Source organism: Salvelinus fontinalis, chromosome 25 (assembly GCF_029448725.1).
Source record: "Salvelinus fontinalis isolate EN_2023a chromosome 25, ASM2944872v1, whole genome shotgun sequence".
Classification (NCBI taxonomy): domain Eukaryota; kingdom Metazoa; phylum Chordata; class Actinopteri; order Salmoniformes; family Salmonidae; genus Salvelinus; species Salvelinus fontinalis.
In genome coordinates, this window is record NC_074689.1 from 13463553 (window position 1) to 13477311 (window position 13759).

The following is a 13759-nucleotide window of genomic DNA, read 5'->3' on the forward strand; positions in this document are numbered from 1 at the left end:
GCTCAGGAGAGACGAAGGTCGAAAGCCACGCGTCCTCCGAAGCACAACCCAACCAAGCCGCACTGCTTCTTAACACAGCGCGCCTCCAACCCGGAAGCCAGCCGCACCAATGTGTCGGAGGAAACACCGTGCACATGGCCCCCTTGGCTAACGCGCACTGCCCCCGGCCCGCCACAGGAGTCGCTGGACCGCGATGAGACAAGGATATCCCTACCGGCCAAACCCTCCCTAACCCGGACGACGCTAGGCCAACGGACCTCCCGGTCGCGGCCGGCTGCGGCAGAGCCTGGGCGCGAACCCAGAGACTCTGGTGGCGCAGCTAGCACTGCGATGCAGTGGCAGAGCTTCGAGACCCACTTAAAAAATGTTCGTCTGAACACACTGCAACTGGATCTGTAACTTTTTTTTTTTTTTAACTCCTTTTTGTGAACATGACCAATTTGTCAATGTACGATTTCTCTTAAATTACGATAGATAAATGGCTGGTTCTTTTTTTCCTGACACCGTATGCTTATGTAGTTTGACGTGAAGCGGTCAAATTAGCACCCTACTTTACGTTTTTGACCTTTAATCCCAGAAAAATGGCCATAACTCAAAAAGCGTTGAGGCCTCGACGCCATCTTGTTCGGGGCCAACTGTCCATTACGTCTTCGAAATATTTTCCGTTTAGGAGAAAAGGCCACATGCATTTGCAATGTGCTTGTGCATTTGCAATATTATTTATTTTCCCTCTGGTGGGAATTTCCTAGACTGCGGAAAAATGACCAAAATGTGTTATTTTTATAAAACGGAAACCGAACGTCCGAGAGATTTAGTTTGATGACTTCCTGAAAGATCTCTCCCCCGCGCACGGCCCGACGCCGTCCGCGAATTTTAGAAACGTTGCAGGACGTCTAGTAAGGGACCTTACATTTGCAATGTGGCGTTTCTCACTAACCATATGGCGAGTGCTAAAATGTTCCCTTAAGGTATGGAAAGGCCTTGGAAAGGCCATAAGTGTAAGCCAACATAATTCATTATTTTACATTAACATGTAATACATGCATTATGAAGAAAATGGTGTAATTTAGGCTCCACGAAATATGAAATGGGTTATGAAGAAAATCGTGTATGTCACGCCCTGGCCTTAGTATTTTTGTTTTCTTTATTATTTTTGTTAGGTCAGGGTGTGACATGGGGAATGTTTTTGTTTTGTTGGTTTTGGGTGTTGTTTATGGTAAAGGGGTTGTTGTATAGTATATGGGTTTGTGTGGAGTACATGTTTCTAGTGTTGTCTATGTATGTGTAGTTGTCTAGGAGAGTCTATGGTTACCTGAATGAGTTCCCAATTAGAGACAGCTGATTTCGGTTGTCTCTGATTGGGAGCCTTATTTAGGGTAGCCATAGGCTCTCATTGGTTGTGGGTAATTGTCTATGTAGAACGTTTGTAGCCTGTATGTATGTGCACAACGTTTGTAGCTTCACGGTCGTTTTGTTGTTTTGTTCGTTTTGTTAAAGTGTTTCGTGTTTATTTTTGTCATCTTTTAAAATAAAAGAAGATGGCTTATTTTCCAACTGCTGCGTTTTGGTCCGTCAATCCCCCACACGATCGTGACAGTGTATGGTTGCCTACATGACAAAAAGGCGTTCTGATTACAAGTGCACCAGTATCCAAAGTATTAAGCAAAATCAAGCACAGAAAACAGCATTGGCATTAATAAAACAATATTTCCCACGAATTAAGTCGCAGGTAAATGTGCGTCTTTTCTCAAATTCTGTTCAGCAAGTCTAAAACAGTACATATAGGCATACAACGACACATTTTAAAACATGGTTAAACAAAGACAACATTTCTGTATATTCATGACGTTGAATTAGCCATTAAGAAGAACAAAAATGAAATACAAATTATCGCGTCTACATGGTTGTTGCAACGGCTTGTGTGTCACCTACTGGTTAAATTTGTGTCTTTTCGCACGAATTAAGTAGCACAGAAATTCGTGTATTTTCAAACGAATTGAACCACCCCAAAACACCCCAAAAATGCACAAAAACGCACGAAATCTGCTGAAATACATTTTGTACATATATGCGCGAATTGAATGTGAGACTGTGTTGCACTAGGAGATGAAAAGGCTGTGTGTGTGTGTGTGTGCGTGCGCATACTTGCGCTAAAGATCGATGGCGTTTAATAAGCATAACCTGGCTCTGACCCTCTGCAGTCCTCTGTGTTGCTCCTTCATCAAACACTGTGATTAATATTTAATGGCCTAGCCATGTCAGAATGCATGCATCTCTTAACACGTACGGCAGAGAAAGGAACAACATAAAGGCTACGAATGCTTCGCCTCACTGCAGCCACTGATTAGGAAATCAGACAAGTCAATCGCTGCAATGCAATGGGAGGTTGTTTCTTGCCTCGCTGCACAAAGCTAGAGGATTCAAGATGAGATCTGTAATCTTGTTGGTGAGGATTTCACTCTGTTAATGGTTGATATTAGGTGGAAGGATAGGCTAGCTACCTTCTTGTCTGTCTGATTCCACAGTGGTGATACATTGTAGGCTATTTACACACTGTATATAGATTTTTTTCTATTGTGTTATTTACTGTATGTTTGTTTATTCTATGTGTAACTGTGTTGTTGCTTGTGTCGTACTGCTTTGCTTTATCTATGCCAGGTCGCAGTTGTAAATGAAACCTGGTTTTCAACGGGCCTACCTGGTTAAATAAAGGTGAAAAAAAATAAAATAATAAATGTGCCTATTATTCTGAGTAGAACACAAAGGTTATTTCCACCAAAAACACATGCATGCTTTAATAAATACAGATTTGAAATGGATTCAGGTAGCAATCCAATGTGTGAAGAAAAGTGTCATCTCAGAAAACACAAGGGAACTATATGGAATCCGTAATTTGGCTTTCAGCAACCAGAGCCCAGTGTGTGCGGGTCATAAGGCCAGAGTGGACAGCCATTTGGCATTTTGGAGTCACTTTTGATTACGATGTGAAGCTCATCTTAACGACACTCCCAGGGAGTCGCAGGGTTCAGGTTTTACTTTCTTAGATAACATCCCCAGATTTGGGTTACGATCCTCTTAAGAAACAGACGGCTCTCGGATAATTACATCTTGTGACAATCAGCCAAGCCAGGGCTTGCCCCATTGCCCTGAACCGCCCGCTTGCTCAATAGACGTACGTGTTAAGAGGAAATCAGATGCACAGCTTTCTTTTTACCACTAGGTGGGAGTATGAAATCATGTCTGCGTCTACAAGGAGTGTTTTTTAAATTAAACTGTATAGACCTAAGTTACCTCTGCAGGATAAGTTTGGCCAACTTCATGTGCGTAAAGTTAATAGATGAATAATTGTTTCCTCAAAACTGATAGTTGAAGCTCCAGGTCAGAGCATAGATCCAGGTAAATGAAAACAAAAAGTGTCATAACTTTGTAATAATAGTGTTATAGCTGTAGGCTTAGTTGTTAGTTAATAGGCCTATCTTCATTCCAGACATTCTGTTATGGACACACCTCATTTAGGTCCAGTGTTTTGACTCACAGAAGTTAGCTTTAAAACACTCTCAATTGACATCTCTGTCCATTGCATGGATCTTCATCCAAATAACGCTTAGCCGGGCCACAAAACATATAAGAGTCTTGAAAAATACCTCAAATATCAGAGGATCACAGTCACATTTGACATTTTGATAAAAAAAAAAGTGCTTATTTTATGTGGGGTTATATTGTATCATCTTATGCCAATGCATTGGGGTTACTTGGACACAAAGATACATTTGCTGCAAAAACGTCTGTCCCGGGGCGTCCTAAGATGTGACATGATGTGAACAGACCAGCTGTGGAGCATTCACTGCCATTTCAATATCATGTCAAAACCCTACGGTCTTAATAATAGGCTACATAGAGAGTTGAGGCAGAGATGTTTTGATTCAGCTTTTTAAAATCGGAAGAGTTGCAGCTTCAGCAGCTCTGCTCTGACAAACCAAAGCGAGAGAGGAGCCCTGAAGTTCTTTTAATTCAATAACGGCGTCCATCAAAGCAACAACAGCCGCGCAAATTGGACATTAGGGGATCCTTGGCGTCTCTAACGGACACTTCTAACTACATGTCACCTTTATTCTCTGCCATTAAAAAGTGAGATCAAAGTCTCCGACAGATGAAAAGAACCCATTCCCTACATTTAAACTCTATTCAACTTGGTCCTCTTTTAATCAATTAAGTAGCGGGCCTATGCAAGCATGTGAAGAGGTTGAACCATTATAGAGAGGGGATGCTTCAACTCAACCCCTGCCTCTAATTACGAGGCCGATGGTTAAAAGGGTTCTCTTTGCTGCTCAGATTCACAAAAGCATCTATTACAGCAGTCTTCAACATGGTGACTGACTGACCGCAAGGAACCACCAAGTACCGAGTACCAGTAGGGAGTGATTTGTAGCAGAATCAAATAGCTTTAGAAAAGTTACACGGAAGTTTTACATTTATCAAAATGTTTATTTTTATTGTCAAAATAAAAGTCATATTTGCTTTTTTTTACAAAGAGACATCTTCTACACTTTATACACATTTACAATAGCTTATACATTTTCTTTTATACAGAATTTACAAGTTTGTACATAACCATTATATAAATACATCTTTATAATTAAAAAAAATGACACGTATAATATTTGGGCACTATTAAGGCTTAATTTAAACCATCTTTGATATTGTTCTGATTGATTTATACAATTATATCTGACTGGCACTGTGTTAAGGTTATCAAATCAGTCCTTATAGGGTTATGAACTAAATGTTTCTTTGCGTAAAATGAAAGAACACATAATACCCATGCGGCCAGAAATGTCAGTCTGCGCGTTCTATACATATGAATGGATAGGAATGAACAATTGTTAATGCCAGGTAGGTTACAATGTTATAACCAGTTCTTCAACAGTATGTTAAAATGCTAACTGATATTAAAAGAGTGCTAGCCAAGCTCCGGAACAATTAGCCCATTAGTCCATCCATGGGTTTCTTTTCAAACCTGTGACAATGGCATCTGCTTTGGGCAAGATACAGAGCTGGCGGTACCCGATCTCCAGGTTAGTCCTGTGCTCACGTCACTATACATTGAGCCACTGGTGCCTTTGCTACCCCAACAGCAGCGCGTGCAGAAGGTCCTCCATGATTCCAGGGTCTTCCCCGACCATATCCACACGCCGGACGTGATGCCCACCAGAAGGCACATAAAGTACTTTAACATGAAGACAGCATAGTCCGGCTTGTTCAGTTCATGCTCCAACAAACAGGAGCAGTTGTGGGTTATCTCCCAACTCTGTCTGTTGTGCTGCTCATAGAAGTAACAGGCCACTATAATAGTGGCAGGTACGGTGTACAACACTGTGAATATCCCTATCCTTATCATCAACTTCTCCAGCTTGTCTGTTTTGGTGCCACCCTGTTTGATGACGCTGCGTATCCTGAACAGGGACACAAACCCAGCCAGGAGGAACATAGTGCCGATAAATAAATAGATGACCAGGGGAGCCAACACGAACCCTCTCAGATTGTCCAAGTTTTGATTACCAACGTAGCAGATTCCAGCCACTGAGTCCCCGTCCACAGAGCTGAGGGCCAAAACAGCAATAGATTTCATACTAGGGATAAGCCAAGCAGCCAGGTGAAAATATTGGGAGTAACTGGCTATGGCTTCGTTTCCCCATTTCATCCCAGCAGCCAGGAACCATGTCAAAGAGAGAATGACCCACCAGATAGAACTGGCCATGCCGAAGAAATAAATCAAAAGAAACACAACAGTACAGAGTGCAGGTCCAGTGGTCTCATAGTGAATGTGTTCCACGTCATACTCCCGGTTGCAGGCCACCTTTTCGTGTCCGGCGATTAGTCTGACGATATACCCGATGGAAACAAACATGTAACATGCGGAGAGGAAAATAATGGGTCTCTCTGGGTACTTGAACCGCTCCATGTCTATGAGAAAAGTGGCAACCGTTGCGAACGTGGACACAAAACATAACACGGACCACAGACCTATCCAGAACGCGGTAAACGTTCTCTCGTCTTGCGTAAAATAGGGGTTATGGCAGGGCATGGCGCAGTTTAAAAGCTGCCCGGTCTTCACCCGGTTGTAGAGGTGATGCCGGTCAGTGTTTACCGGGACCATGGGCGAAAGACACTTGCACTGCGGCTCGCAGGGAGCCGGCGGTTTGTATTTACCGGGAACACCGGGTCGATTATGTCCTTTGTTGTTTTTATTAGGGTTAAACGTCTTACCCGGATAGTTGGTGGGCTTAGAAAGGACCGGTGAAACTGTGGTCGAGTGAGTCCTATTGTAGTCCATGCATAACATCTCCGGATTGCCTTGAACCGGTAGCGAGTCACATTTCATTCTGTCTGGCCAGGGAAAACCATACTGCCTCATAAGAGGCGCGCAGCCTGCCTTCGCTCTCTCGCAGACGCTCCGGCACGGTGGCAGTGGTTTCTTATAGTCCTCTAGGCAAATAGGAGTGTACATGCTGCAAAGAAAGAACTTGAGGTCCGGCGAGCACTGGATTTCAACCAGAGGCCAGAACTGGTGTACCTCCAAACCCGCCTCGTCCTGGGTGTCGTGATTGAACTGGTTGGGCATGTAAGTATAGTTGTAGCCGATCCCCTTGCACAGAGGCACTGCAATCTCTTGGCAGGTGATCTCCTTCGCCGTGGTGCCGCTGGATCTCGGTAAAATAGCAAGTGCGAGAAGCAGGTATATCCCCAACAGGTAGCACTCCATCCTTTATCGGATCCCTCTCCTCTGTTGATAAAACAGCAGTACAGTAGTCCTCCTCTGCTTGCTCCTGTCTCTTGCCAGAACCAGAGCGCAGTCCAATTAGATCGTGTACAGTGAACCCATCTCGCTTACTCTTTTGGCACGGAGTTGCAAGCAATTTGCAAACCGTGTATACTTTCAGAGGAGGAGCGGGAGGAGAAAATATAGCCTTCAGGCGAGCAGGAGCAGTCAAGATGGCTGAGGACTGAGGAGAAGCGAGAGATGCAGAACACCCGTCTTTATTTCCTTGTAAAAAAAGGGTGCTATGGTTATCCTGTAGCTTATCCTCGACCAGGCCTCTTTCCCCTCAATTGGTTCGCATGCTCCGTTTAAAACAATTATAGAAGTTTAAAATTCGTGGCTACTGTTTCTCGAAAAGCAGTGGCTACATTCGTTGTGTGTGTTCTATGTTCTATTGCCCATACAATTCGTGGTGCCACAGACGCCACGTTCAGTATTTATATTGGAGACGTGAAGTCCTTCCCCCATGCTCCGTTGACAAATCAGACAGCAGGGGCGGGACTTTGGGATAAGTCAATCAAGTTTTCTTCGAGCGTTTTGTTTAATAGCCGGAGTTTGTTTTTCAGTTGCCTACGGTAGTTTTTGACCAATTCCATTATATATGCGATGGAGTGTTTGTGTAACACAAGGAGTAAAGGGAGGTGATTATTGAATAGGTTTACCAGATGTAGAATAGAAACACCATAATAGTAACACAGTAATAACACAATATTGATCACATTTATATAGGCTACTGTAATTTGTATGAAGCTAGAATGAAAAGTAGCCAGTAGCCACACTAAACGTGAAAATGCACCTTTAATGCACAAGGTATTTTCATTTTATACCTTTGTCGATTTTCAGTTTTAAAAAAATCACGATTGACACTGATAAAAATACTGTGTTCACAAGAATTCAAATACCACTACGACCCAGAATGGAATGAGAGCCCTTCTTCAGCAGGTTCATTTGCGCATGAGAGGGCTGCCCAGGGGGTTGTCTGTCTGTGAGAAAGGGGCATTTATTGATTAATTGAGGTGCTGATGTTTTGTTTAGCGGTTGTATAGGGCTCACGCAGGGGAGGTAATTGCGTGAACGCCAAGAACAAGCACCACAGTTTGTAAAACACTGGCAGAGCACAACGTACCCCCTGCTTCCAACTAGTCCAGTCCAGTTTACTCTTTGTAAAGTGATGGTGTAGTTTGCTTAAATGAACTTACAGCCTACTGCAATAAACAATTGCTACTTTGTTTCATGACAATTCAGTTTTTCGACATAAACTACCCTGATTAGTGTAGAGCTTTGTTTAGGCAATACATTAATGAACATTATATGTTAATGTGACAAACATTGGATAAATCAATGTATTTTTTACAAAACATATTAAAGGTGTAATAATATGTTTATAAATAGCCAATGGCTCGCCTGCCTTAGCCATATAGCCTACCCCTGGCACGGTCCTTTAGTATCTATTAGTATTGAATGCTTGCAGAACTAAAAACAAAGCCTGTTATTGCAGAGTGTTTAAAGGCTGACAACAGGTGTTTGGTTTCTGAACGGACCATTATGAAACAAACTAGCAGAGAGCGAGCAGATGACTATCAGAATCACTTACACTGGGATAGGGTATTACTGCTGAACACATATTAATTAACATGGAGATGGGGGCTATGTGTGTTCTCTCCATCCACCAACTGGACCCTCACCACCCTGGCCCAGGTTTTCATCCCAAATGGCACCCGATTCCCTTTATAGTGCGCTACTTTTGACCAATGCCCTACAGGACCTGGCCAAAAGTAGTGCACTGTATTGGGAATAGGGTGCCATTTGATACAACCCACATCCGCAGACTAAATCCAGAGTTGGGTTACTCACAGCTCCAGCATTCCAAGTTTGAAAGGGTAGAAATTTGATTACTGCATCTGTTCGTAACGTTATTATTTTCAATTCACTACTGAGACTCTCGGGTGGTGTGGTTGGGTTCCGAAGTGATACATGCTTCCCTTCTTCCTTTATGCTGCACTTCCCGCATTTGTGCTCAAAGACCCAGCGTAGAAAAGCAGAGCCCCTGTCTGAGGGACACAGAAAGCATTCTGTTACCTAGATATGCAACCTCTGAAGACTTTTCTATGTAGCCTGCATTTGGCTTTAAGTGTTTGATAAGCTATAAACAATATTAAAGCCACGGCAACTCAAATTGCACATGTTGATCTACAACTAGAGTAATATTAAATGCAACGTTTATTTACATATACATCAAACGTGGTATCTTGTCGTGTTACGTGATGTTTAACAAGGATGATGTAAGAATCAGTGTATTTTATTCTCCCGTTATCATGTCCAAGAATTAGGCGAGAGCTTGGGACTATAAGGTCTTTTTGTCAAAATGGAGTTATTGATATAGCTTTGTTCTGTTCAATGTTCTCAAAATAATATATAATAATATCATTCAAACAAATGAGGGTTCAGAACTTTCAAGCTAATTATCTCAGAATCATCTTTTTGCAGATGGAACCTTATAGTCCCAAGAATTTGAATGAACGATTGAAGCAGAAAGGTGGTGGAGTTAAGGTTGAGTAGTATTGTGTTTGGGTTGGAGCCAGGTCTTTGTCATGTGAGGGAATTTTCACATGCAGCAGACACACTAATCTAATAAAATAACACACTTTAATTCATCAGTCTGCCTGTGTGTGTAGAGAGATGCTACCTATGTTCTTTAAAGACATAGTGTGACTGGGATTAGATCTGGTTTACTATATGAGATAAGAACAGTCTAAATGGGTGTTTACCTTTGATTAGGCTCAGAGGCAGGACAATATCAACCAGACGTGTGGTGTGTGCGTGTGCGTGTGCGTGTGTGTGCTGGAGGAGAGATATCCATTACTCTTCCAGAAGCGCCAATAAACACCAATGATCGAGATGTGTGAAAACACACGCACACGCACACACGCACACGCACACGCACACGCACACACACACACACACACACACACACACACACACACACACACACACACACACACACACACACACACACACACACACACACACACACACACACACACACACACACTATAACAATAAGGAGGGAGGAGGAGGGAGGACATGGTCGAATAGGTGTGATGTGAGACAGTGTGTTGTTGCCACTGTACTCAGTCTGTTCCAACAACAGGTAATGATTCACTGTGTGATAAAGGGTTCCATCCTGATTTACAACCCAGACTGAGACACTGAGTTACTCAGTGTCAGGGAGCATGTGAAAATGGCCCCTATAAGACCTAGTCAACCAAAATACAATTGAACTCATTAAACTAATGAATGTGTTGAGTCAAGCAGTTTTTTCTTCACATTGAAAATAAGACTATTTGTGTGTGTGTGTGTGTGTGTGTGTGTGTGTGTGTGTGTGTTGTATGTGTGTTTGTGTGTGTGTGTGCATTGACTTAACCCAGAGATGGTGGGAAAGATACGGTAATACAACTTTATCTTGTATAGGGCTAAGCACTCAGACAGAGAGACGTTAGCCCAATCTACCAAACACAATTCCAAGAACCTATACGGCATTTAGCAGACTCGTGCTAAACCAGCAGTGCTTGTTAAGTCTTAATTAGCTGTGTTTGCTCAGCCTCTCCTTTCTATAGAGATGGAGGAGGTGGCTGGAGGCCTCAGTGTGCCCGGTCGTAGCCCCACTTGGAGACTCCCCATATGGGTCTGTGTGCTCAGGGGTTGGCCTGCTAATCAGTTTCAGGTGGGGCTTGGGGTGAGGCTGGGGTTGAGGTTTGTGGCTAGAGCTGGGGGTGGGGATGGGGATGGGTGCAGGGGTTGGGGGTGGGGGCTGAGGGCTTGGTGGCTGGGGGTGGTGGTAAGGTTGAGCCTGTGGCTGAGGCTGGGGGGGAGTTTGAGGCAGGGAGTGTGGTGTAGACTTAGGGAGTGGGTGTGTAAAGTTGTGGGAGAGCCTCCTCCACTGTGGAACTCCGAGGTGTCGGAGTGTGTACCCTGTGAATTACCTCACCTTCGGTCCATTACCTTAACAAACATGGCCAACCCCTCGTCCCCTCCAATCAGTCTACTGCTGGGAAGAGGCAGGGCAGGAAATCCTCCCTTAGCTACGTGTGTGTGTGTGTGTGTGTGTGTGTGTGTGTGTGTGTGTGTGTGTGTGTGTGTGTGTGTGTGTGTGTGTGTGTGTGTGTGTGTGTGTGTTCATTCACACTATGGGCCATTAAATGCTGTCAAGGGAACTTTGTTGCACAAATCAACAGGGTTCATTATTTACGACTATGTACTGTCAAAAAATGTTCAGGCGAGTAACACAATTATGCTTAACAGAAGCTGTTTTTGGTTATAATCTTGGAACCACTGTGCGCTGTACGTTAAAGGAAGCGTTGTGCTACATGATTATTCCGTTTCCCTATGTATTCTATGGTATGTGTCTGGCTGGTATGGCTGCTATTTGACACCCATGTCAGATTTACTGCTCCTCTTGTAAAAGAGAATGCATCTTGTTCTTTCTTAGTGAGCCCAATGAGAGTTCCCTTCCTCCCTCCAGGAAACTCACACAGTGAAAAGCTTTTTTAACCTGGTCCGTAACTTGAGAGGAGGCCTAGTTTGCCTGACACATGGAGAGCGAAGTTGCCTTACAGGTAAAGAGAGAACAGATGGAGGGAATACTAACCTAGAGAACACTATCCCATAATTACTTTTCCTGGCCTCAGTGCCATCATTATACCATAGATAGACATTAGACATTCTGGAGGGTGATATATGTTCTACCAGAGCTGACCCCTGACCCTGTCTGGATGTCCGGGTTACATGCCTGGGTGTGTGATGTAGTGTCTTCTCTTTGTAGGGCTAGCGAGCTGGGGTGGGCTGGACAGCCAAATTACTTTCCTTTTTCGTATGCATCCAATTTTAGAATATTTGATTAATTCCTCTCCCCTATCCCTCTCTTGAAATTGCTTTTCCTCTGTCCTTCCTCTTTACAGTAGAGCGTATAGTCACATGTCAGACAGAGTTCATGATGTCCTCCTGACCGTGACAGCTGGGTGGGACAGGTGTCGGTGCAGGTTGTTAAGTAGACACCACCTTTACCTGGGTGTCTCAAAGTGTCAAAGGTCGCTGTTGACTAATTTAATTGTTTGCTTGTATTCCCCCCCCCCCCCCTCTCTCTCTCTCTCTCTCTCTCTCTCTCTCTCTCTCTCTCTCTCTCTCTCTCTCTCTCTCTCTCCCTCTCTCTCTCTCCCCTATCCTGTTAAGAACCTGAGGATGATATCAGGTATATCAGATATATCTCACTGTTTCCTGTCCCAAATGTTTGTTAATGGACTGAGCAATACCGTTCACAACAGTGGTCTGCCGGTCCACTTCCTCCGTCTCTCTCTCTCTCTCTCTCTCTCTCTCTCTCTCTCTCTCTCTCTCTCTCTCTCTCTCTCTCTCTCTCTCTCTCTCTCTCTCTCTCTCTCTCTCTCTCTCTCTCTCTCTCTTTCTCTCTCTCTCTTTCTCTCTCTCTCTCTCTCTCTCTCTCTCTCTCTCTCTCTCTCTCTCTCTCTCTATCTTTATGTGTGGACTGCAGAACAGATGGCGAGGGCAAGGATGACCACCAGATGGAAAACTACTATATAGAGGAGAGAACGTCAAAGCAGAATGACGGGATCCAAAATTTGGTGAGCGAAAGAGAGAGCAAGAGCAGATGTACAACACAACAACCTTGCAGACATTTCAGCTCTCACCAGACAGGCTGGGCTGCCCTCACTCCCCTTGTACACACACACACACACACACACACACACACACACACACACACACACACACACACACACACACACACACACACACACACACACACACACACACAGACACACACACACACACACACACACACACACACACACACACACACACACACACACACACACACACACACACACACACACACACACACACACACATCACACAAACATATCACACAAACATATCACACAGGCAGGCAGACACCTCAAGCGAACCTCCCTGGGCACCTGTAATGCTCATTAGCACTAGGATTAAGAGATGTTTATTTATATAGAAAAACAGTGTGAGTAAACATGGGCTTATTTATTAATTTTGCCTTCATATCCAGTTCATATGATGACTGACTGAATTGGGGAATTGCAGACGAGGAGAGATCTGTGTTTGAAGTTCTCCTGGTGAACATCTGTAGTGAGTTGGGGTGAGCAGACCAGAGAGGAGACTCTTGGTTGGGTGGGTGGTATTGGGGAAGGGAGACCATGTTCCCAGAGAGAGAGAGAGAGAGAGGGAGAGAGAGAGAGAAAGAGAGAGAGAGAGAGAGAGAGAGAGAGAGAGAGAGAGAGAGAGAGAGAGAGAGAGAGAGAGAGAGAGAGAGAGAGAGAGAGAGAGAGAGAGTGAGAGAGAGAGGGAGAGAGAGAGAGAGAGAGAGAGAGAGAGAGAGAGAGGGGGAGAGGGAGAGAGAGAGATAGAGAGAGAGCTGGGGGGAGAAGGAGAATGAGAAGGGTAGAGAGAGAGCTGGGGGGAGAAGGAGAATGAGAAGGGTAGAGAGAGGGGGGAACTTTAGGAGTGAAAGATCTGTCTCTCCCATCGGCCCAAACACATGGACATGGATGACTTGAGACTACATGTGATCATGTGTTACACACACACACACACACACACACACACACACACACACACACACACACACACACACACACACACACACACACACACACACACACACACACACACACACACACACACACACACACACACACACACACACACACACACACACACACCATTCATCTCTCCATGGACGTGTAACACCCCCACACTTCAAACTGGTTCATCTGCCCCCTTCTACCCAGAGTGGCAGGCATGTTGATGCCATACTGAATAATGAATGATGGACATGATAATGAATACCACAATTACCTATGTGGCTTGGATATGTTTACCATATTATTATAGATG

The 13759-nt window shown here is 44.1% G+C and overlaps 1 protein-coding gene across 1 annotated transcript; it reads right to left on the reverse strand.

Annotated features, from left to right (window-relative positions):
* Window positions 1-4486: 4486 nt before the first annotated feature.
* fzd8a (frizzled class receptor 8a) lies at window positions 4487-7241 on the reverse strand. The gene has a single exon (XM_055881324.1). The coding sequence runs from the start codon at window positions 6761-6763 to the stop codon at window positions 5012-5014; it is 1752 nt and encodes a 583-aa protein (XP_055737299.1). The 5' UTR covers window positions 6764-7241; the 3' UTR covers window positions 4487-5011.
* Window positions 7242-13759: the final 6518 nt, after the last annotated feature.